General features: G+C 37.6%; 1 protein-coding gene across 1 annotated transcript in view; it reads right to left on the bottom strand.

Moving 5' to 3' along the window:
- LOC118642835 (serum response factor-binding protein 1-like) overlaps window positions 1-24,190 on the bottom strand; it is a 69,882-nt gene extending 45,692 nt beyond the window's left edge. The window contains exons 1-3 of the mRNA XM_036280814.1: window positions 24,088-24,190; window positions 11,886-11,974; window positions 10,762-10,834 (exon numbers count right to left, since the gene is read on the bottom strand). Of these exons, the coding sequence (XP_036136707.1) occupies window positions 10,762-10,834; window positions 11,886-11,974; window positions 24,088-24,123 (198 nt within the window). The 5' untranslated portion in view covers window positions 24,124-24,190. The remainder of the gene's footprint in view (window positions 1-10,761; window positions 10,835-11,885; window positions 11,975-24,087) is intronic.
- Between the last annotated feature and the right edge of the window lie 2,324 nt (window positions 24,191-26,514).

The raw sequence follows: 26,514 nt of genomic DNA, 5'->3' as shown, positions 1-26,514 counted from the left end.
ATTACTTTTACTTTGCTCAGTCTATCAACTTACCTATATGTTACCTATTTAATGAAGTATCAACCAGAGAAGAAATTATCAGTACTATAGTAAGAGCAAAGCAAACGAGGATAGAAATGTGAAAGAGAAACATTATGGCTCTTCCATACTTGCACCACTGTCAGCATATTCTAGGTTTCAGACCTAAGGAAGAAAATATGACTGTGAAAGGATAGAAAAAGGAACAAAAAAATGTGATGAGACAAGTAGAAATTTAAAAAAAAAAAAATTAAATAGTCACGCAGACAGAATTATTCTCAATGGAACCTGAACTCCTTAAACTCTTCTTGAGAACTGTTATTTATCTCCCTCTTGGTGAGAATAGTATCCTAAGTTGAAAGTTTTTATTGGGGATCTTTAAAGCTACTTAAAGGTTTCAAAAAAGTATCTATTACTTGCTTTCTGTAATGCATTATAGAAAAGTAATCGAAAGAAACAGTGCAGATTTATAAAAGGGACTTATAGGTTATAGTACTTATTAATGCAGATACTATAGCCATAAAATACCACAATGTAAGTATGATCAAAGAGTATGGAACATAAATGTGAAAGAGAAACATTACGGCTCTTCCATACTTGCACCACTGTCAGCATATTCTAGGTTTCAGACCTAAGGAAGAAAATATGACTGTGAAAACAATTTCAGACTTTTGAGATTTAGACATCTTTTTACAGATAAGAAACAGAATGGGGAAAGGGAAAAGGGAAAAGGAAAGAAGGCATACTTAGGATGACATGAGTAAGAACAGAAACATTTTTTGTTTTAACAGCACAGTTCTGCCAAGTAGGCTCCACCACAGATGAACTACAACCTGAAAAATGTGTCAATAATTATCTAATCAACAAGTTTACACTTTGAAATAATACTGCTAATTTTAAAACAAGAGCAACAACATCAACAAAAACACCTAAGGGAAACTAAGAAGAAAAAGAACCATACAAGGAATCTCTACACCTGAACCACTCATACAAGAAACAGATTCCAAGGAGCTCAGTAAATGACAAAAGACCTGAATTGAAGTTGGAGTTCAAAAAACATAGTGTTTTTCCTGCCCTGGCCGGTTTGGCTCAGTGGTTAGAGCGTCTGCCTGCGGTCCCGAGAGACCGGGGTTCGGTTCCCGCTAAGGGCATGTACCTCGGTTGCAGTTTGTCCCCGGCCCTGGTTGGTCGTGCGGGTGGCAGCCACTTCACATCGATGTTTCTCTCTTTCTCTGTTCCTCTCTCTCCCTCCCACTCTATCTGAACAAAAAATGGAAAAATGTCCTCGGGTGAGGATAAAAAAAAAAAAAGCCCTGGCCAGTTTGGTTCAGCGGTTAGAGCGTCGGCCTGCGGTCCGAAGAGACCCGGGTTCGGTTCCCGCTAAGGGCATGTGCCTCGGTTGCAGTTTGTCCCCGGCCCTGGTTGGGTCATGCGGGTGGCAACCACTCCATGTGTCCCTTCACGTCGATGTTTCTCTCTCTCTCCCTCCCACTCTATCTGAACAAAATATAAAAAAATTTAAAAACAAAAACAAAAACAAACAAACAAACAAAAAACATAGTGTTTTTCCTTAAGTGAATTTATTGAAGTGATAATGGTTAATAAATTTATATAGGTTTCAGGTGCACAATTCTGTAATATATCATCTGTATATTGTATTATGTGTTCACCACTCCAAGTCAAGTTTCCTTCTATCACCATTTATCCCCCCTTCTACCTCTCTCCATCCGATTTTCCCTCTGGAAATCACCACAGTTGTCTGTGTCAAGGAGTTTTTTTTTTCTTTTTCTTTTTCTGACTCATCCTTTCACTTTTTCACCCAGCCCCACAATCCTCTTTCCCTCTGACAGCTGTCAGTCTGTTCTCTATCTCGTTTGAAGTTAAACCCAATCTCAAAAATTAACTGCTAAAATAACAACTCCTGGAGAAAAATAACCAAACCCAGAATTTCTGCTAATTAATCTTCATAATGTCCAAAGTACAATACAAAATTACATAACATAGAGAACCAAAAAATGAAAACATTTTTCCTCTCCAAAGGCAAAAATGGCTATTAGCACAATCCTCAATAATGTAAAAAAAGTAAATGCTTCTCAATGAATTAAAATCTTATCAGAGAAATAAAAAAAATCCCAGCAGAAAAATAGAAACAATTAACTGATTAAGCCATAGAGCACCAGTCACTAGGTGAAAAACTATAGAATATTAGGCTCAAAATTGTCATCTCACAGATAACTTACTAATTGCAAACAGGAAAGTGCCTTTAAAATGGAGAAATCTGGCAGACAACATCTAAACCAAGTAACTGTAACAGCATCAACAGTAAAGGGACAAACTAGATGCGATACAATATATTATTATTATTTACAGCATTATAATTTTTTTCTAGGTTTAAAATAGTTTCCAAAACACTGGAGGGAAACAAACAAAATGGGGAAAAAAGGCAAGGAAGACTATTACAAATCAGAGAGGGAAGAATCAAAACAGTTGTCCTGAGCAATCACTTCCTTTACCAGGAGAAAACTCAAGGACAAGTAAGTGATAGAGTTTAACCTATTTGTTAATATGCTGATAACTGGTCTTCCTGGTAGACAGGCTCATGATTTTTGTTAGAAGGAAAGCCCTTATCTGACGAATGCTCCTTAGCAGGATGTCCCTTATTAAGGAAGCTTTGAGTAAACAAATCCATAAGCTAACGATTTTTAAGGTATGGCACACTGGAAAATATTATGTAAACTACACAACTTTGGGGTACAGAATGGAAAAGTTTCAAAATCTAAATGCTCTCTGCTATGAGGTAATAAATTATACTTCCTATTTAGAGATCTCATCTACTCTGGGCCAGAAAGTGCATGTCTGGTGTAAAAAGGAAGGACCTATGGAATCACGCAGAGTCCAAGATCTCTCCTTCCTTCACTTGTGCCTTCTGATTGCATGTATCCTTGAAATTATCAATAAAAGTGGATTCTAGGTAATATCTCTAATATATGAGTCGGATTTGATAATATGGTTCTTTGTATTAGCTTACAAATAAAAGATGAAGCTCAAAAATAATTATAATATCAGATTAACAATACTATTAATACTATCTGTTTAGTAGAGTAAGTGAATTAAACATTAATTTGACATAATTAATAAATATAGTATACTTACAGGATAAATAAGGCATGTTTTACTGAATGGCAAACCTTTTTTTGTTTTAATCCTCACCTGAGAACTATTTTTTTACTGATTTTTAGAGATGGGGGATAGAGAGAGAGAGAAACGGAGAGGGGGGAATAGAGAAAGAAAGGGGAAGGGAGAGAAAAACATTGATGTGAGAGAGAAATACTGATCAGAGGCCTCCCATACATGCCCTGACCTGGGATAGAACCTGTAACTTAGGTATGTGCCCTGACCAGGAATCAAACCCTCTAGCTTTTAGTGTACAGGATGACACTCCAACCAACTGAGCCACCCTACCAGGGCCATATGGCAAACTTCTTTTTAAGCATCCATACAAAACAAATAAAACAACTAACAAAATCATAGTATGTAAAATTACAGAGAAAAAACTCAATATATGTATATTTTAATCTTCACCCAAGGACTTTTTTTTTTTTTTTTTGCATTCATCTTCAGATAGAATGGGAAGGAGAGAGGGAGGAAGCGAGAGAGAGAGAAACATCGATGTGAGAGAGATACCCACAGGACCCCAACCGGGGCTGGGGACAGATTGCAACCGAGGTACATGCCCTTAGCGGGAACCGAACCCGGGACTCTCTGGTCTGCGAGCCGACGCTCTAACTGCTGAGCCAAACCGGCCAGGGCACTCAATACATTTTTTAAAAGTATACATAACAAGAAATGTCACAAAATACTAATTTATATATGAAGTATATGATAAACCTACAATCCAAGGGGTATGCAGCCTAGAACCCTTCTAAACATGTCCTTTGAAATAAGATCCTGCCCAGTAGAGCTGTGGTGAAATGAAATTCAAAGATATAATGTTATTTTGATGATACATTATTTTACTTACTTTTACATAATACTGCTACAGGTCATAATCTACACCTCTTTTCCTATTTGTGATACACTAATAACCATTTAGAAAAAGGCCATGAAGGAGCATGAAACAGGCACTTAAAGGATGCTTTTAATAAGAGACTTGAGCATGTAAAATTAGAAAAGAATGAAACAAAAGGAGAGTTTTAACACATTGTTGACCGGCAATTTTATGCAGAAGTATGTCACTGGCTATTTTTTCATAATTGAGTATGAAAGTGAAACAATCTAAATAAACTTCAGCATACTTTATTTATACATAATGAATTTAAATGAAACTTTGCACATATCTGCTACATTTTATATTTTATAGATATTATATATTTTAGTAATTTTTTTTGGTGTGGCATACTGGATAGCAATCACCTATGTGTAATGGTACGCAACATGTTTTGCAAATATATCTGGTTTCGCGGTGCTTTCATCTAGAGATAGCTCCTGCTTAGGTACATACAGAGACTGAAATTTTACAATCCAAAGGAGGACTAATTTTATACAGTTTGTCTTCATTAGATGTATTTTGTGAATTATCACTAAGATGGAAAATGTAAGAATTTGCTCAAATCTCATTCTGTTCATAGTTTTAGGAAATATTGGAGCTTCAACCAAAGGGTCCGTTGACCAGTAATCCCTCCAATGTGACTTTTTTTCATTTGTCTCATCAATATCAACAAACCGGGAAACTTCTTTATGAGTTAACTCATGAGTGGTCAACAATGTCTGGTCAGGTTGTTGGAGTAGGGAAATGCAGTATCGCCTCCTCCCACAATCACATCAAAATTACAATGAAACCACAACACAACCATCATTCAGAACTGCCTGACATGGAGCTGAATGGAAATCCTACAACTACAAAATTAAAGCAGCAGCCTCATCCAGACTGGTAGGAGGTGTGGAGGCTCAGACAGGCTGGTCCCACAACCACATGTGGCAGATAAAAATCAGGGGGGACACCTCGGCTGGGAAGATCCTCCCTGAGGACTGAGGGGTCCCCGTCCCACACCAGGCGCCCAGTTCAGGGTCCCAATGCCAGGAAGAAAGGTCCCCATAACTTCTGGCTGGAAAAACCAGCAGGAACTGAGGCAGAGGGTGGCTGAGACTAAGGGAGCCCCAGGCAGTTCCTCTTAAAGGGCCTGCTCACAGACTTACTGGGACTTGCTCTCTCTGAGCTCAGTTTGAGGGGCACTAAAGAACAGGGAAGAACTGAGCTGTCTGGCCTCAGGGGAGGGCAGGAGGGCAGCTTTCTCCTCCCCAGACAAGCTGGCGGAGGCCTTTGTTCCTTTGGTGAGCTCTTCCTCGGGGCAGCAGAGGGTCACTATAACTGAGACTCCAGCAACCAGGCTCACACAGTTGGCCCCGCCCTGGTGATTCCCTGAGGCCCTGCCCTGCCCTACCCAACTTTCAGGCCAACCCAAGCTGTTTTCAAAGGCTTTACCATAGGATTGGCCTGTCCTGGATCCTGCTTCAGTTTCCTAAAATCTCTCAAACAAGCAGCGACTGGTCTCAGCCAGCCCCATACCTCTCATTAAGTGACCCCAGACCTGGCACTAGAAGCAGCCAGCCTTGTTTCACAATTTGGCTTTTCCTGGACACCTCCAAGCCCAGCACAAGAAGCCGTCATCTGCAGATCACTTTGTAGCTTATGCCGGTGGCCCTGGATAGAAGACAGGCAGTGGCTGACCTTGCCCCAGAGCCAGCAAACCCAGTGGACAGCTTCAGACCACATCGAAACACCACCACCCAACCACCTCCACAAGCAACACACTCAATGAGTGGACTCAGTGGGTACCAGAGCCCTGATGAAGTAAGTCTTGCTCTGTGTGGTGGCCACTGCACAGCTGATCCTCCAAGATAGTCAGAGGCCAGTGGCTAGTGGGCACAGCCAGTCTTTGCAGCTGATCAGCCTGAGTAAAACCCTCCCATTGATGTGCCAACAGCAATCAAGACTCAAATACAACAAAAGGGTGTACAGTCCACACTAGGGATGCACTTGAGGGCCCAGCTGCGTGATCAGGGAGACTGTGCCACTGGATCCTACAGGACACCTACAACAGTAGGTCACCCTACAAAGCCTAGGAGGCATAGCAACTCTGCCTAATACATAGAAACAATCACACGGAAGCAGCCAAAATGAGGAGACAAAGAAACAAGTCCCAAATGAAAAAACAGAACAAAACTCCAGGAAAAGAACTAAACAAAATGGAGATAAGCAATCAATTAGATGCAGAGTTCAAAACACTAGTTATAAGGTAGCTCAAGGAACTTGGTGAGACATTCAAGGGACTTAGTGAGACCTTCAAGGAACTCAAGGAGACCTCTGAGGAACTTAGTGAGAACATCAACAACATCAAAAAGGACCAGCCAGAAATTAAGGATGCACTAACTGAAATAAAGAATAATTTACAGGGAATCAATAGTAGAGTACATAAAGCCAAGAAGCAAACCATCGATTTGGAATATAAAAAAGCAGAAAACACCCAACCAGAACAGGAAAAAGAAAAAAGAATCCAAAAAATGAGGATAGTGTAAGGAGCCTCTGGGACAACTTCAAGCATACCAACATTCGCATCATAGGGGTACCTGAAGGAGAAGAGAGAGAGAGCAAGAGAGCAAGAAATTGAAAACCTACTTGAAACAGTAATGACAGAAAACTTCCTTAACTTGGTGAAGGAAACAGACATACAAGTCCAGGAAGCACAGAATGTCCCAAACAAGTTGAACCCAAAGAGGTCCACACCAAGACACATGATCATCAAAATACAGTTAAGTACAAAGAGAGAATCTTAAAAGCAGTGAGAGAAAAGCAGTCTGTTACCTATAAAGGAGCTCCCATAAGACTGTGAGTTGATTTCTCAAGAAACTTTGGAGGCCAGAAAGAAATGGCAAGAGATATTCAAGGTATGAAAAGCAATGGCCTGCAACCAAGATTACTCTATTCTACAAAGCTATCATTTAGAATCGATGGACATATGAAGAGTTTCTCAGACAAGAAAAAGCTAAAGGAATTCATCACCACCAAACCAGTATTATATGAAATGCTGAAGGGTCTTCTTGAAGGCAAAGAAAAATATGAACAATAAAATGGCAATTAATACATATCTATCACCAATTGAATCTACAAACAAAATGAGCAAGCAGAACAGAAACAGACTCATAGATACAGAGAACATTTTGTTGCTTGCCAAATGGGTGGGGGCTGAGGGGATGAGTGAAAAAGAGAAAGGAATTAAGAAGTACAAATAGCTTGTTAGACTGATGAACCTCAAAGGGAAGGGGGGAGAGACGGCAGGATGACATAAACCAAAGAACTTCTATGCATATATGCATAACCAAAGGACACTGGTTATGTGTGGGGAAAACAGGAGGGGGGTGGGATTGGGGAGAAGGGGGTCAATGGGGAAAAAAGGGAGAAACATCTGTAATACATTAAACAATAAAGATGAGTTAAAAAATAAATAAGATAAAATAAAATAAAATAAAATAAATAAGGAGTAGCAGGCAGAAGAAGACCTCACAGAGTAATAGTCAAGTTCTCACTGTGCAGAAATACTCAGTATAGGGAAACTAATGGCCTCAGAGAGAAGAAAGTTGGGGGGGGGGGGGGAAGCAGCTGAGTTAACTGGGTATATGTATTTAGCTATGAGGAATTAAAGAATTTGAAAACATGTTGCACACCTTCTCTGGGTCTTTTTCCCCCCCTGAGGGCAAGTATCGTGCTTATTATATTATCTCACACAATCTCTAGGAGAGAAGAGTATAGGTATATTTCAGAAGCTCTGTTTTTACTGAAGCAGTATAATAAAGCGGCCAAGGCCATTAACCTTTTAATCAGTTATGAAGCCTAACAACCATTTGACCTTGGGCAAGTTGCTTAACTTCTCTAAGCCTGAGTTTCCTATTCTGTAAGATAGGAATAATAATGATATCTACCTCATGAGACAGTGAATATAAAACACAGGATAAATAAGGCATCTTTTACCTTATGGCGAATTTCTCTTTAAGCCCTCATACAAAAAAAGTAACAAATATAGTGCCTGGCACATAGTAAATACCTAATAATACCTTTATTATTGAGGAAGGGATTTATTGTGTATTTAGATTAATTTCATCATCTGCCTTAATTTTACTATCTCCTTCTCTAGCTAAATAACTTAGGGATCTGTAAAAGCTGATCAGCTACTTTAATTTCCAAAGAAAAAGGAACTGTTTTAGAACCCAGAATGTATATTACTATCAGAATTAAAAGTAGGAATATTATTAGAAAAGGCAGCAGAGTTGGTTGGTATTCATACATTATAGTCTATAAAAATGGAACCTATGATTTTATAGTATCATAAAGATCGGGCCCCACTTTTTTTTCTTGGCCAGAAAAAACAAACTCCCATTTCTAAAAATAGCTCAGGTTTTCTCCTTGAGGAAGTCATCTTGCAACAAAATACCCTATTATCATAGAAAGCAAGTATAGGACAGTATGTCATGAACAAGACTATAAAAATGTAGTGGTATATGAACCAAGGAAAAAGTTCATCTAGAAAAACAAATAAGTAGAGGTTTTTCTTCAAATTTAATTGAGACTGTGAGTTTTCTGTTTTGTCACTATAGCTTTGATACTCCCATGTACATGATAAACAGTTCTTTAAGAAATTACAAATGACCTTTCACTGAAAAAAATGCTCTCTATATTTGCTTCTTTTAGAAAAGTAGATCAATTTCATAAAAGAATCATAAACAAGAAATAAAATTTGACATGTAGGAAAAGCAAACATAGTCTTCCTCTTCCTTCCTTCTTTCTGGTTTTTATATTTAAATTTAATCCAGCTTTTAAACAGCATTTCAAAAAGAGTTGAATTCTCAGCTTGCAATTCAGACTACACTAACCACTGCCATGAATTCAAGGGTGTGTGTGTGTGGGGGGGGGGGAGGGTGTAGAGGAGAGGAAAAAAAATACACATGTACACACACACAATTTATTTTATGAATTCCAAGACTATACAGGCCTATATAGGCTACACAATTTAGCTTTCTATGAGGCAACGAAATTCCATAGTGGTCTTATATAATCACACACACACACACACACACACACACACGCTATGAATGTGACACAGTAATGTTGTAAACCTATGAATTTTATCACTGAGTATGATCTGTTATTCCTGTTGAGGTTTAAGAATAAAATAAATTTTACATATAGATCAAATAGGACAACTTTTCTTTCTGATTAACTTTAAACCCTACTGAGAGTTATAAAGGGGAAATATTCTGAAGATTAATGAATATCTTTTGTTTTCAGAGTCTTCATATACTGCACATAACCTATTACATATAGTGTATCCTTTCCATGGAAAAATAAAATCAGCAATTATATAGTAGCTCAAAGCCTCTGAATAATTGAGGACTACAGAAATGACTCTTCAGAAGAAATTACAGGGAAAAATTTAGGTAAGGAATGCAATAATTTAGTAAGGACCTTGGTTAAGAGAAAGTAAAAGACATAACGGGATATACAATAACTTCCTATTTTAGAGTTACCCTCAAAAGAAAATCTCTAAAGATTTTTTCATATGAATTTCATGAGAAAAAAAGGTATATGAAAAAGCCTAAATGATGTGTCATCCAAAGTGACACAAATGACAATTGGGAGGCAAATAGAATATTTTGACTGAATGATTAGGAAAAAGGAGAGATTAAAACTTTAGAAAAGATAAATCAAATGGATTTAATAAATTTTGAAGTCCTGTGGATAAAAATAATCCCACCAAATAACAACAAAAAACACACATTAAAACAAATAAAAACACCTCACACCAAAGAAAAACCATGCCCTATATCTGTTTCTACTCAGATGAACTGTGAAAATTTAGACCTATACAATAGTTTACCATCCCTTCAAAAGAAAAAAATGGTGAGAAACTTTGATAATCTAACTCAATTAAAATAGTTTTAGAGAATCCAATCATTCTTTTATCTATCTCAAAACTTAGAAGTTACACCAAAATGTAATAGTCAAACATACATGCAAAATGACCATGCAATTAAGATAATTGCTAGTACCAAATGTTGTTTTTAAGTTCTGCAATAAAACAGTCTCCCAGACATTTAATAGTATGTCATTTGGTAAATGAAAGTTTCCACAAAGTAACAGCAGTGAGAAGACCTAAAAATTATGCTAGTGAAGAGTCTGGCCGAAAGAAACAAAAATATGGATCATTTTGGTCCAACACTAATTTTATTTCAAGTTACTACAGAGCTGAATAAAATGCTGACACCACCACACAAAAATTTATTGAGTTGGCAATAAGCAAAGCATGATGTCAGCTACCAATATCCCCATCCACATTACCAAATAGCATGAACACTTTAATTCTTGAACTTAGACTGCATGCCTAAAGTTACAGTAAAAATAAAAACCTTAGGCATGAGGCATTATTAAACATAGATGAGTTTAGTTTGGCAGAGTTTTGACTCAAATTAGTAAAGTACTTTAACAAATTCAGTGAAAACAAAAATGTAAGCTTAAACATATTACAGTTTTCTAAATGTGCTACATTCTTCACCAAACAGACCCAAAAAATAAGTCTTGGTCAACCTGCAATAATATTCAAATAAGTAACACAACACACACATAAAATGCAGGCTGACAAGAGACAAAAAACACACATATACACACACCTGCACAACCACACAAATCCTTACCTTCATGGCATGAATTTCTTCAAGCAATCGTTGTGCCCGTCTTTGGTTTTTTAACAGTGCATCTTCAGTACCCCTGCAAAAAATACATTATAATATGTAACCAGGAAAAGCATTTATTATAGACTCATATGATAACAAAAAAATCTCTTCTTTTAGAAAAGCATAATAAATCTCTAAATAACAAGCAATGTCATCCTGTACTGCTGTACCCCCTGCTTCCAACATATACCCCAATTCTATCAATAAACCCAAGTTTTTGGCAAAAATATGCATGTCCTGGCACAATATTAACAATTACTACCACTAATCGTTTGCCTTCTAATTCCTTAATGGGAAAGCCAAATAATGCTTTTTAATTAATCAGTTAATAGCACATTGTATTTAATATAAGTTCCGTAAGCTGTAATTAAAGGTCGCATACAACTTTATTAAATGAAAATTTGTTCTCTGGAATTAAAAGATTACATAAAGATGTCAAATATCTGATTATATCAGGAGGGCCATCTTCTGAAACATTTATGAAAGAAAGCACAAGAAATTAGTCAGAAACAAAACACATTTAAAGACTTTGCAAGTATTCATGTTTAAAGCATAAGAACTATAAACACTATACTTTTTCTCTAATACCAGTGACATTGGAAATACAAAATACTATTTTTTCAAAAAATTAGATAGAACACAATATTTTGATAAACACTTCCACAAGAACTGAAGATTTCAAATTAGAAATTCAAGAAATAAAGTGATTTAAAATCTTTATAACTGATTCAAGGTATTACTAAATTTGCTAAACTATATCAACATCTTAAAATAACTTCTAATAACATAAAATACATACATAACGTCAAAGGGCTTTCATTCTGAAAAGGCCAAAGATAGACTTAAAAAAACAGCAGAAGACTTCATCATGTATTTTAAGCAAATACGGTCCAAATCATGTAAGGACATGCTGACACAGCACACTTTATCTCACTCAGATCCTCTCTAAATATTAAAAAAAAGGTACTGTATGAGTAAGATATTTAATTATTCTGTTAGGTCACTCCCTCATATTTAGTAAATACTGAATAAAAGCAACTTTTGCCATTTTATTAGTCATGGGACCATAACTTTAAATGACTAACTTTTTTGACTTCAGTCTGCCAACACTCCTGACAAGTTTTCGGATGACCAAAACTCGGATTCTCTTCACTTCTTTTCTCATCTTCACAACCTTTGAAGAATAAAACAAAATTTAGAAAGACAATTAATTCAAGAGGAAACATACTTTATTTTGAGTCTTAATATTATAGACTAAGTCTACCACTTTAACCAAATTTTTGTTTAACTATATTCATAGTTGGATGAAATCAAACTTTTTCCATTAACAAAGAATAAAGGAATACATCACCATTTTAAAAATGGGTCTGAGGACTTAAGAGAAAGAAGTTATCTTTCAAAAAGTCACAGCATTCCCAGTGATTAGTATTTTAATATTACTCTTATTATAGCTTGTTGGGCTTGGAACATAATAAACTGTGAGTTCCCTGAGATCAGAGACCATCATACTAATCATTGTATCCTTGTAGCTTAAAACAGAGCTTCACCCATAATGGTGGAAATTTAATTTACTGAATGAGTGTATTAACAAAATAAATGCATGAAAGGGATGATACTTACTTATTTATCGAGTACCCCTTGCATTTATTTTTATCAATAAATTATTTGAGGCATAAAAGAAATGCCAAAAACACAAGGACATATTTTGTGTGCTCACACATACAGATACATACTTTAAATCATCCCATTAGAGAACAATACTGAATTCTAAGAACAACAATAAAATAGAATTGGCCAAGAGATCGAAATATTCTAATGATAAAGAGAAACATGTTATAATAGTACTTAGTAAAATGGGATGCTATCATTTTGAGTTTATGTTTTGTCCATCATTATTAGGAGCCATGTATATTATAATTCCTCCTGTATTGTCTTTCTTCCCCCTCCTCCACTTTAGGAATTACATAAAATTCATTTTAGATATAATCTTTCTTGTGAAACCAGTAATTTCTTCAGTTAGAGAAAACCCTTCCATCCTTGGAGTTCCCAATATACTTGTAGGTAGAATCTATTTCACCATATTGTCATTAATCACTGCGGCTGCCTTTTTTTATAGCTTTTGAGCTCCTAGAGGTAAGAGGATTGGCAATATTTCCATAGTGTTTTCTGTGCCTCCCAAGAGTGCCTAGCATACACAAACCTACAAATTCTTCTTGCCATATTAAGATCATCCTATTTCTTCAAGGCTCTAGTACTTGGCTGTAATACCTTCTCTTACCTTTCATGAACATCATTCACCCTTTGTATTAAATTGAAGACACTGACAACCAACTTATAATTTCTCTTCACCCTAAGTTTTGCCATCATTCTTGGTGATGTAGATGCCCACTTGATACCTAATCCAATATATCCTCACTCTTGACTTCCTCTTTTCTAATTACCTAATCCATTCCATCTGTCACCCACTTCCATGCTCACATTGTAGTCCTAATCATTGCTTACAATATTCCATTTCTAAAACCATCAGTTCCAATGTTCCCCAAGATTACAACTTCTATCAGATTGCTTGTTCCATCCACCACAATCATCTCTGGCTTCATTGGGATCAGCAATTCACTGATCCCTATATGTTCTCTCAAACAGTTAGTACTTTACTTTTAATTTTCCTCCTTTTATCCAGTTTAGGTACATGACCAACATTTGACAATACCTTGAATTCCCCTATAGTTAATAATCCCTCTGGCTAATCATGAACACAAATAACATTCTGAGTTCTTTACCACAGCATCCCAATAGCCAGGAAATACTTGATACATTCTATCTACTATAAATTCATCATAACTAATCTCAAACAGGCCCTTACGCTTCCTAGCAATCCTACATATTTTGGTCAATTCACTCTACAATAACTATTTTAAACCTCTGTCTGCTTGCCTAATATATCTGGCATCCCTCTTCATCTCTTTTAATTTCATTGAGAACACAGACATCGAGTAAGAACCATCCTCCTTCTACTACCATTAATACAAATTTGCTTGCATCATCTACCCTCTTCTACTAATAAAGCTCTATTATAAGAAATAATCCTACACATATCTGTGGTTAAACTTTTAACTATTTTGGAACCCATCCTTTCTGCCATCCTAGAACACTCACCCCTTTACTCTAAAATTGTCAACCTCTTAAATGGATTATTCTCATAGATTTTTATCATACTTGAATCATTTTCATTAAAAACAAGACAGACAAACCCAGCTGGTATGGCTCAGTGGATTGAGCATTGTGGTTCGATTCCTGGTCAGGGCACATGCCTAGGTTGCAGGCTCAATCCCTAGTAGGAGGCATGAAGGAGGCAGTCAATAGATGTTTCTCTCTCACATCAATGTTTCTTTTTTGTTTGTTTGTTTAATCCTCACCCAAGGATATTTTTCTATGTATCTTCAGATAGAATGGAAAGGAGGGAGGGATGGAGAGAGAAGTAGGGAGAGAGGTAGAGAGTAGGGGAGAGAGAGAGAAACATTGATACGAGAGAGATGATTGGCTACCTCCTGCACCACCCCAACCAGGGCCGGGAATGAACCACAACCACAACTGAGGTACGTGTCTCTGACCAGAATCAAACCCAAATCAAACCCACGACTCATTGGTCCACGGTCCCACACTCCAACCACTGAGCCAAACTGGCCCCAGGGCTCACATTGATATTTCTATCGCTCTCTCCTTCTCTGTCAATAAAAACACATTTTTAAAAAAAGACAAAACATCCTCACTACAAAGTCCACCTGAAGCACCCTCTGTCTTCAACTGCTTCAGAGCCATCTTTTGGAGATATTCAAACTCATTATCTCCATTTGTGCATGTCACATAATTCCAGTTTGTGGAATTAGTTCATGTCCAAGACACCAATGATTTCTAAATGACTCTGAATCCAACAGGACTTTTTCAGACTTCATTTTACTTGAAATCTCAGCAACATCTGATACTGCTGACCACTTCCTCCTTCTTGAAACATTTTTCCTTGGTTTACATGACACATGACAGAATCCTGGTTTTCCTTCTGCATCTCTAGCCACTCCATTTTGGTACTCCTTGAAGGCTCATCCACCTCTAATCAGTCATGAAATGTTAGAGTTCAAAGGACGGTCCTAGGCCAGCTCTATTTTTCACCATACACTTTTTAGCCCTCAGTGATCTTTTGTGTGTATATTATTTCAATTTGCCACCTAAACAAAGATGACTCAAAAATTTCTACCTTCCGCTGAGATCTTTCAGCTGCAGACCCAAATGTGCAATGACCTACTTGCCACTTCTTTTGGAGTATGCGTAAAATCACTTCTACCTCACATCTGAACTCATGTTATTCAACCCTAACTGGATCCCTTTTTTTTGTTTTATGTTTCAAGGAATGGAATGATCTTTTCAGTTATAAACCTATGGCTCATTTTACATACCTCTCATTTCTAACTCTCTCAGCAAGTCCTGTTAATTTTATCTCCTAATCTATTATCAAGTCATGTTCATTTTGTCTCCTAATTATCTCTCAAATTCTACCACTCTTCTTCTATTTTGACCTCCCCTCCTACCTCTCCCAGGTGAGTCTGGTAACTGTTTTCTCTACATCTACCCTTGCCCCTCTCCAGTTATCCATAACTCAGTCAGAATACATTTTTAACATACAGATGTCATGTCACACCTTTATTTCACTCTCTTCAATGGTTTCTAATTGCTCTTAGGATGGCTACATGGGCTTTTTTTTAATCCTTCATCCTTACCATGCTCACATCAACCAGCAAATCTTTATACCTGCTGTTCCTTCTAGTAGGTATGTGCCTTCTCCCCATGTTAGCTTGTTAATAACATATCCTTATTTTGTTCTATTTGTCATTTCCCAGTATTTTTTGGCCTCCGTGTGAATCAAAATTCCCAATTATAAGTACTCAGAGTGCTTATAGCACTTATGAATATAATTTTAAATTCAATACTTCATTTTTAATCTGATTATATTTAATGTGTCTTTCTCCCAGTAAGTTATACATTCAATGAAGGTCAAATATCTTGTTTTACTCAACACTGTATCTTAACACCTAACATAGTGGATAACATACAGTTAAGTGTGTTTAATATTTGTTAAATAAATGACCAGAAAGGTAGCAATCCTCACTGGTTCATTCACTGTTTCAAATGATATATAGTAACAGAATGCAGAGCAATTGGGTTTCTTTTCCACTAAATAGGTTAATCTCTTTGGAATGTGTTTCAAAATTAGATTTGGAAAAAAAATCATACTTCCATAAATGAAAAGCCATTTAGATTAGGTTTAAAGAAAAAAAAAAGAAATGCTACATTTCATAAAATAAATTAATAACAAGTAATAAATTTTGCCTTAAAATATATTAACAAGTGTTTCTAATTGCTGTACCCTGCAGGTGCATGAGATTATATACCATTTACTAATCACTGTTAACCAAACTTAACTAATAAGCAGTGGGCAGAGTTGGTCCTCAGTTACATTCCAATCATGGGAAAGCTAGACTCCAATTTTAAAATTCCAATTTAAGAAGTACTATGTTTGTTATTACTGCATAAGGGAAACTAAAAGCAAAGGGAATGCTTCATGTACTTAATTTCATGCCAATGTCAAAAAATGCTTTTCTAGGTTAACTTTCTCAGCATTTGTGTATAGGCAGGAGGAAAATTTGCTAAGTTTGGTATATATTTAAAAAAAAAAAGGATATTCACTTTATGTAAAAATTGAATTATACTTTTATTTTTCTCACAACTGCTCACCCCAAGCACTTAGCTTTCTCCTAGTGTTTAAATTTATTTTTGCAAAACTGACTACAGCTTTTAGTTAGAATTTAAAGGGCTGCCAAATCATTTGGCACCCAGAAATTATTAAGCTGGTTGACAGATAACCCAGAAGTCAACAAATAGGACTAAAACAACCAATTTCATCAGAAAGCTGGACAATATTCTCCAACCAAAAGCAAACAGAACTCTCATCGTTAGAAATGCAGTAAGAGTACGATATTGTTGAGGGGGCGGAGGGAAAGAAGGATAGAAATGTGAGCAAAGAGCCCAGCTGGTGTGGCTCAATGGTTGAGCATCAACCAAGAGGTCGCTGGTTAGATTCCCAGTCAGGGCACACGCCCAGGTTGTGGGCCCAATCCCCAGTGGGGGTCATGCAGAAGGCGGCCAATCGTTCTCTCTCATCAGTGTTTCCATCTCTCTCTCCTCCTCCCTTTGTCTGTCTCTAAAAATCAATAAAGAAAAAAAAAAAAGGAAGAGCACAGAGGCATAAAAATGGAAATGAAATGTGCTGACAGAGAAGAAACAAAGTGAAAGACAAGTGGAAGAAAAGAGTTTGAAGACAGAAAGTGAAGGAGAAATTGGAAGGTCTTAATCACCAAGATTGAGAAACCTAAGCTAAGTGCTTCCAAGCAGCAAAAGAATGCATTTAATATAAACACCAAGTGCACACACACGCACACACGCATGTACTGAAAGTGAGGTGTTACCTAGAACTGAGACATACAGATGCTCTCAACCTGGTAAAATCTATACATAGTAACGTAGCATGGATCTCCCCTTGGATAGAGAGTACAAAAATATTACCTAAACTCTGGCCAGTTGCTCAGTGGTTAGAGTTGGCCCGTGCATCAAAGGGTCTCGAGTTCAATTCCCAGTCAAGGGCATGTACCTAGGTTGTAGATTCAATCCCAGCACCTTCAAGAGGCAACCAATTGATGTGTGTCTCTCACACTAATGTCTCTCTTTCTCTCTGTCTCTCTGCCCCTCCCTCCTTCCCTTCCATTCTCTCCAAAAATCAATGGAAAAAATATCCTAGGGTGAGGACTAATAACAACAAAACCTTTTCTGTGGTTCTATTACTCCAAGAAGCTGATGTAGATTAGTGGACAGGAAAAAATGTTTTTTACAATGTGAGCATTACTGTCTATGTTAGATATATTTCTTAATAATCAGGCTTTCTCCTTAATATAATCTATTAAAAGCTATGGTTAATGTGCATTTGCTTTGAGAATGAACTATACTTTGGGGATGATAATGATAAGTTTCTGATCTACAAAGCTGAAAGCAAAATATGATCCACAAAGTAAATATTACTTTGAATTGATTTTTTTGCATTTAAATGTTTTTATTAAAAGTTTAAAGTAGGTGTGTTTAAATTACAATATTTCCATTTTCTAAAATTTTATTTTCCAATTATAGTTGATATACAATATTATTAGTTTCAAGTGTGTAACATAGTGATTAGAGATTTATGTACCTTATGAAGTGATCACCCAATAAGTCTAGCACTCATCTAATACCATACACAGATAGTTATTACAATATTATTGACTATATTCTCTATGCTGTACTTTACATCCCTGTGATTATTTTTATAGCTGGCAATTTGGATAGGGGTTAGAGGATGAACTGACTCTTAGTTGACTATCTGCTAGCCAGTCAACTAGCCAGCTTCTTTTGGTAATGCACTGACTTTGTCACTCATTTAAATCACCTGTAACAAAAATCCATGGTTAGTAGAAAACAATTACTCCAAGACCTAATATTGTTCTAGGCAAGCTTGCAGTAATAAGAAAAATCTGAGTATATCTGTGTTTCCTATAATACATTAAAACTTCTTGTTATTCATTACTCATCTATCAGACTGGTAAAGACATAAAACTATGACAACACATTCTGTTGGTGAGGCTGTGAGGAAACAAGCATTCACATTGCTGGTAGGAATGCGAATTGGTCTAGTCCTTCCAGAGGAAACTTTGGCAATATCTAACAAATTCCTACTTCTAGGAATCTAGGTAGAAGACACAACCCCAACAGCAACAAAAGGTTATGCATAAGACTATTATTCATTGCAGCATTCTTACAAAATGTTGCATGAGATCAAATATAAGGTATACACAATGTAGTATTTTATTTTTTTTATCCACACCTGAGAACATTTTTGCATTTATCTTCAGATAGGGAAGGGGAGAGAGAGAGAAACATCAATGTGTGAGACACACATTGAGTGGCTGCCACCCACACAATCCCAACCGGAGCTGGGGAAAAACGGCAACCGAAGTACTTGCCCTTAGCGGGAACCAAACCGGGACTCTCTGGTCCGCGGGCAGACGCTCTAACTGCTGAGCCAAACGGGCCAGGGCCACAATGCAGTATTTTAAATCAATGCAGTAGACCTGCATGTATCACGGATAAACCTTGAAAACGAGTCTGGTAAAAAAGTAACTTTTAGAGTGACATGCATATGATATCACATGCAAAGTTTAAAAATATACAACACAATACTATACACTGGATATAAGCATGGGGTATGTTACTACAATTATGAAAACTATGGAAAAGAAAATAACACACTAAAAGAGTAATAATTACTTCTTAGGTTGAAAATACAATGGGAATTAAGCAGTTTAATATGGCAAAATACTGACATTTGCTAAATACAAGAGGAGGTAGATTACAAGGACATTTGTTAGATCATTTTCCATATATCTGAACTATTTCATAGTTAACAAAATTAATGATGGTTTTATACAGAGAACTTCTTATTTGGTCATTATTGTTGAATTATACTTCTTTTTATTTCTGATGAGCAACAATTTAAAAATTCTAGACTGCTTGGTAATTAGCTACAATTTAATCATTATTGAGAATATGCTGCCACCTAGCAAAACTTCCCAGAACAGTTTAACAACAAAACAGAAAATGATTCTCTTCATATGGATGGACCCTGATTTACTATTTCAGTAAAAATTATTAAAAAGTACTATACACTCACCCTGGCCAGTTTGGCTCAGCAGTTAGAGCACTGGCCCACGGACCAGAGAGTCCTGGATTTGGTTCCCGCTAAGGGCACATTCCTCGGTTGTAGTTTGTCCCCGGCCCCAGTTGGGGTTGTGTGGGTGGCAGCCACTCGAAGTGTCTCTCTCACATGGATGCTTCTCTCTCTCTCTCTTCCTCCCTATCTCCCTCCCGCTCTATCTGAAGATAAATGCAAATAAAATGTCCTTGAGTGAGGATAAAAAAAAGGTACTACACATTCAATTATAAAATAGGAGTTTTGCAATTTCAAAAGCACAAACATAGTTTTTTACATTCTTATCTTTTACAATATGTGGAGGCAAATCATTTTGTTTTCTGGCACATTAGCTTCTACGGTTACTATCTTATTGGAAATGGAACGCAACTTTCTAGTAGACTTGTTTAAGGACCTAGAGTCAGGAAATATTCTATAAATATCAGTCTAAATTTATCCTTGGAAATTTTTTAAAAGAATCGAATTAATTAAGGGTAGAAGGCATTGAAAGTTAGGATAATAGGTGCCTCTGGAGGCAAGCTTTTATTTTCATAAAAGACATTTCGGGTCATTAAACACACTGTAACTTTTAAAAGAAAAACTATAAAAAAATCACAATATAAGTAATCGAATCAAATTAATCACAGATATGAGCTCCAACATCCCAGAGCTTTATAAATGAACACCTAAGGACTCTTTTCCCCTCAGAGACAGACATACAAACACCAAATTAGACAAATTCAGACAGCTATAGGATCCCTGAAATACATTCCTGGATCTCAGTTAAGGTGAGCTAATTTACATTATTAAGGATCATAAAAATGATGCCTCAAATTACTTATTCAACAGACAGGTGCTAAGGATATGACAGCTAACAAAACCTTAGGTAGAGGGAATAAGAAATCTCTCTCCCACACATTCACATACACACACACTAAGCAACTTATTACAAGTGCTAAAAGAGGAGAAATGGTCTACAAGACCTTATAAAAGGGGCAAATGAAAGTCAAGAATGCTTTCCCTGAGAAAGTAACAAGTAGAAGTATGAAATGGACAAATGAAACAGTTCAAAGGAATGGTGTATATGCAAAGGATCTGTAGAGTGCTGTGCTAGATAGTGGAGGAAGGCCAGTGTAGTTGAAGTACAAAGACAGATGAAGGGGTGTTGGGGTGGGGAGTGTTATAACAGAAGATAAGAAGACTGGCTTTATTTAGATAGGTCTTTACTGAAAGCAATGGAAAGCCACCAAACAGGTTTTAAGCAAGGGAGTCACATGATGAGATTTATGTTTTGAAGACAGCACTCCAGCTGCATTATGGAGATAAGATTGGAGGGAAAGAACCACAGTTACGTACCTGGGAGATTAGTACAGAAGTGCTGGCGGGAGATATAATAACTTGGACTATGACAGGGGTAGTAATGAAAAAGTAGTAAGAAAGATCTGAAAGATAATAGTGAATTTTAACTCTTTTCTGCCTTAGAGAAGTTGTTAATTCATTTTTAAACCAATTTTCTATGAGATGGTTCCTCTTAATTTCCGTGAGACATTTTATAGTAATGACATTAGCCATTTATCTGTCATATTTGCTACAGTTCTTTTCCTAATTGGTTTTGGTTTTTTTTTTTCATGCTTTGGGATGTATTTCAAATTTTATGCAAATCTATTATTTACTTTTCCCTCTGCAAGACTTACTTTAGTATGGGACATGTAAATTTCCTTTTTTTGTTTTGTTTTGTTAATTCTCATCTGAAGACATTTTTCCATTGAATTTTTTAGAGAGTAGAAGGGAGGGAGGGAGAAGGGGGAAAGGGAGGGATGGAGAGAAAGAGAAAGAAACACTCATGTGTCTCACATCAATTGGCTGCCTCACTCAGGTGCCTGGACAGGGCCAGGATCAAACAGGCAACCCAGGTACCTGCCCTTGACCAGGTATCGAACCTGAGACCCTTCCATGTGCCAATGGACACTCCAACCACTGAGCTACATCGGCCAGGGCATAAATTTCCTAAAAGATAAGTTCATTTAGTCATCCAGCAAACATTTATAGAGCACATATGTTGTAGGTGATAGACATGCACACAAAAAGAGAGAAACAGGTAAACAAGTATTTTCAGAGTACAAAGCACTCTGGTTGCAAAAAGAGTAGACACTTAGCCTAGACTGAGGTGAATTAGTGAAGACTTCTTAAAGGTCAAACTTTAACTGTTTTGAAGAGTCCTAGAAATTAGCTAAGTGGAAAAGAAAGAACCTTAAATGAGAAGCAGTATATGTCATTACCACTCTTAGAGTAATTTCAAAAGTGAACAGGAACTCACTCACTAGTACTTCTGTTGTAACCCAGGAGAATCAATCTCACTCGGACACAAAGTAATTTTGAATATTAGGAGCTTTACTACCTGCGCAGGGACTGCAGCCAACCTATACAGAGGAGAACTGCAGCCCTGAGCTCAGGGGGAGGGTTGCTTATATAGGACAGGGGTCATTCAAGAGTTTAGCAGAGCAAGCAAGCTATGTGTACAGAAGTGGAGGCAGTGATCAGCAGGAGGAAACAGAGATGGGAGGGAGCTGAGGCAAAAGGGAACTGGGTGAACTGGGTCAGCATACATGTATCTTGCTATTTATTTTATTATTTAAATTTCAAAAACTAACAAATTCGAGATGGATATCAGTGGTTAGTCAGGTGTAATATATATATTTTTAACAGTTTTATGGGGTAAAGGGAGCTTTAGTTTCTCCCTATTGGTTTATTTATAGAGTATGCAGGACACTCTGGCCTTGGGGCCGTTTCTGTCCTCCCTTTTTCTGAAGGATGTTGTTTTTCAAATTCCCAGTGAAGGTCAAACTTTGGTTAATTTTTATGAGGCTAAAGCCGTCTATAACAATCCCCGTTGTTCATCTTGCTGTCCCTGAGGCTGTTAATTAGGGCAGCTCAAAGACAAGTTGGTTTTCTTTATTGAATGCCAAGGATAGTGAGCTATAACACTCCCCCCTTTTCTTGTGAGTGGATCAAACCATTGATTCACAATCGTCATGGGAAGACAATCTCTGGTAGGATTGTGCTAAGACCATAAGTATGACTGATTGGACTCTCTCTCTGATGAAGGCTAGGAGTCTATTAATTAGGATGGGTCCACAAGTTATTCCGATGAATAATAATAGTAGGGGCCTTGGGATAGGTAATTTAATGCAAAAAAAAAAAAAAAAAAAAAAGCCCATCAAATGTTTTCTGGAACTAGCACAAGTTTAACATATGTTTATGAATATATACAAAACACCTTTAAAATTTTCTTCTCCAATAAATCCTGTACATCACTGCAAAGTGAATGAAACCCATACACACTGACCTGGCAGTAAAGAAGCAATTTATTTGTTTCGTTTCCTACTTCATCCCATAAGTGCTCATCAATGGAGAATTACCTATCCTTACACCAACCCAAGCGGTTTCCTCCTACCATCCCTTCCCTGCTTATACTGGTCCATCTGTCTGGAATGCCTTCTTCCCCTTCACTGAATCACTGACTGAAATTCCTGCATAAGATCCTTAAATACCAAGAACAAATACTGCACTCAGTTCACTTCACCTTCTTTGGAAACTTTTCTGCACTACTAGTTATTCTATAGCATAGGTGAGTGTTACTTACCTTTCCTACCTGGGTATAGGTTGCTTGAAAATAGAAAGTATGTCATACACAACTGTGTAATGTAAACGGTGAGTTGCTCATAGCAAACTCATGTATCTACTGAATAAAGAAGTTAAAAAACACCCTTTGCCATAGCTGTAAGATCCTATTTTGACCCTTGCTTTTCCAGATTAATTTTAATCTTCAAATGGCTTATGACTCCCTTGAATAGAAGCAGAAACTGTAGAGAACAGTGGCAGAAAACACATTATCGTGGAGGTAATGAGGGTGAATATTTTACGAGACTGGATTTACGAGAACGAGTTTTTCTGTAAATGGAAGCAAAGAAATGGGGCTTTAGCTGTTAGAAGAAACGAGGTACTGAGCGTACATCCTCATAAGAGATATGACCTCCTTCAAGACCAGTAACTTGTTAGGAGAAGCTACAGAAGGAGGTAATGTGCACTGGGAGTTTATTCCCTGCCACGCGCTGTGCAAACACTTCCCATATTCCCGTTCATTTAATTCTCACATCCTTGTACTACACACCGCGAGTTCAGTTTCACAGAGGAGGACCCTGAGTATCGGTATTAAACGAACTCCCCAAAGTCCCACAGACACAAATTCACGGGCCCTGACGTCCAGGGACTTGTCTCTTGCTTCAGCCACTTAGAAACCTGAAAGGGAGTTACCGCTCTGGGTTCCTAACACTAGCCTGGGCCCTACCACAAGCACCTTCGGCCCTCACCCCCGGCCAGACCACACGCCCCTCACAAAACCGCAGGAGGGCCCTTCGGAGGGCCGAGGGGTCACCCCACAGGTTCCCGGGCCTGGTGCTCACCTCGTTATTTAGGTTCAGAGTCCCGGGTTGAGCCATGGTTGATTCAGGAAGAAGACCCGACGCAGCAGGCACGTGAACTCTGCCTGACGTACGACGTCTGCGTCGCCACGCCCCCTCAACGGCGGCCTCTTCGGCCCAAAACTCATCAGTATTGGGCGCTAACTTAGGCTGGGATAAAAGGGACACTGGTCCGAAGGGAAGAACAGAACTGCGGGAGAACAACTTCCGGAGCAGAGAGCTACGCGCCGGAATTGCGCGTTCCTATAGGAACCAGGAGTGGGCGGGGGGCCCACTGGGCGCTCTGCTGTTTGTTGTCAGGTATAGCAGTTTTTAAGGATGCTGATTTTATTATATTCACTTGTAAGGGTCTCCTCCCTTCCCCTCCTTTTTTTGTCCTAGCGGAGGTGAGAGAGCTTTGGTGAAAGCATCCCTTGAATCACCAGTTTGGGCTCCGAATCATTATCTTGCACATGTGAAGATTCTTGCACGCCTTATTAGATTCAACCTTTTGTTTCAGCCAATAACTTAGGCATGAACATATTTTTCCTGCACACTGTAAGACAGTTTAATTAAATAATGAACGTTTAGAGCAAAATCAGGACACACATTTGCTGCTGCTTGTGGGAAGGGATATTTTGAGGTATTAACCTGCAGGCAGAGGAGACCCGAGGGAGTATGAATTAGATAATATATTGATCAATAGTTAACACGTGTGGTCCTGAGCGTTAACGTGAATCAAGTGCTGGGACAAATGCTTTGCATGAATTATCTCTAAAAACGTCACAGAAATCTAATCCGATAGGAACTATTCTTATTTTACAGAGTAGAAACTGACTTCCAAGGAGCCAAGTGCCTTGCCCCGAGTTGCCCAGGTGGAGCCAACAATTGCTGCAGGGCTCCAAGGCTGGTTGTAATCTGCTGGGCCTGTCGCAAAGTGAAATGCTGAACCCTTCATTCAAAAAGTAGGAAAACGTTTCTTTCCTGGTGTTTATTGGCCTGCCATATGTTTCTTATTTGGTATTTAATCTGGTGCTCCCTCAATCACAGAAATACTGGTGGGGCTATTGCACACCGGCACAGGTGCCTAGGAGCCCTGCCCCGGGACTCAGAGGAGGAGTGCTATGCTGGCGCAAGATGACAGCAGCTGCTGGGCGTAGACAAGGATCAGGGAAGCCAAAGAACCCCAATGGGAGGATGTGGGAGGCAGGGCCACACCTGGTCTGAGACTAAACCCTTGACATATGTTCCACTGCACTCACAAAACTCCCATTCACAGATAAAATTATTAATAATTTCAAGAGTCTGGTGAAAGATCATTTAATCCAGGCCTGCTTCTGAACTCTGTCCAAGAGACAGTACTGTCCAGAGCCCTTGCTCTTAACTAATGAGTCTTTACTCAATTTACAGTAACTCAGACTTGTATTTGGATTAGGATTCTTTTAGTTTCATGTATGATTTGAGCACAAATGCATTAATGGCTGACTTCCTGTTTGACCAGTGTCAGATAAAGGTAGTTTTTTTTGCCATTAATAAACTATATACTGAGTTGCAATTGTCTCTTTATCTGTAAGCTTTCCCTCATAAAGCTGAGCTGTTGTGTAGTGGCTTTTTCAACCAAGGTGAGTAGTAGAAACGCCATACATAAATACATAGGAAAGGATGTTTCAAAGCTAAATGTAGAGCTTTATGAAAACTGTTTTTTATTTATTTATTTTTATTTGGGAGAAAGGTGTTATTATGATTCCATAATGCTTCGGAAAGTTTATTCTTAACATGAAGTTTGTCTGTAGCTGTTAAAGGCTGTAGTGTTTACTCTTGACCACACCTCTTGTTCTCTAACACCTCATATTTCTAGCAACTACTGTCTCCTCAGAGTCATAATTTGGGTTCTCTTTTCTTAGCCCGAGCTTTCTCCTTTGCCTATGATCCTCCCCCTGCCAGATATGCTTTCTCAAGTACCACTTTACAAGATAAAGCCAAACTCCATCTATCCTTTTTAAAATCCTTCCCATAGACCCCAATAGAAGTTAATTTTTCTCATCAATAGTTTATTCTTATATTACTTATAATAGTCTAATTTGAAATTTCTTGTGTCCTATCTACTCCTTTATGATAAGCTCTCAGAAACCTTAGATGCTCATTTTTAAAGTGACTGGTATTATTTCATTGTCCCTACTATATCACCTCCAATTCAATCCATCTCCCCCTTTCAATGCTACAGTTTCCAAAATCATTTTGATTTTTTGTTGAGGTGATTCTACTAACCCGCTCTCATTAAGCTATGAAAATTTCCTGTAGAAATAATAATGTATTTTTATTAATCAGGTTACAAGTTTCTCTAGAAGGCAACACATCAAACCATCTCTTTATTTCTGAAGGGCTGACCTGGATCAGTTAAATGCTGTCGGATAAATAAAACAACAAAAT

The sequence above is a fragment of the Molossus molossus genome, unplaced genomic scaffold (genome assembly GCF_014108415.1).
Source record: "Molossus molossus isolate mMolMol1 unplaced genomic scaffold, mMolMol1.p scaffold_m16_p_3, whole genome shotgun sequence".
Taxonomy (NCBI): domain Eukaryota; kingdom Metazoa; phylum Chordata; class Mammalia; order Chiroptera; family Molossidae; genus Molossus; species Molossus molossus.
The sequence above is the reverse complement of the archived record's forward strand: the minus strand, read 5'-3'. Positions and strand labels throughout refer to the sequence as shown.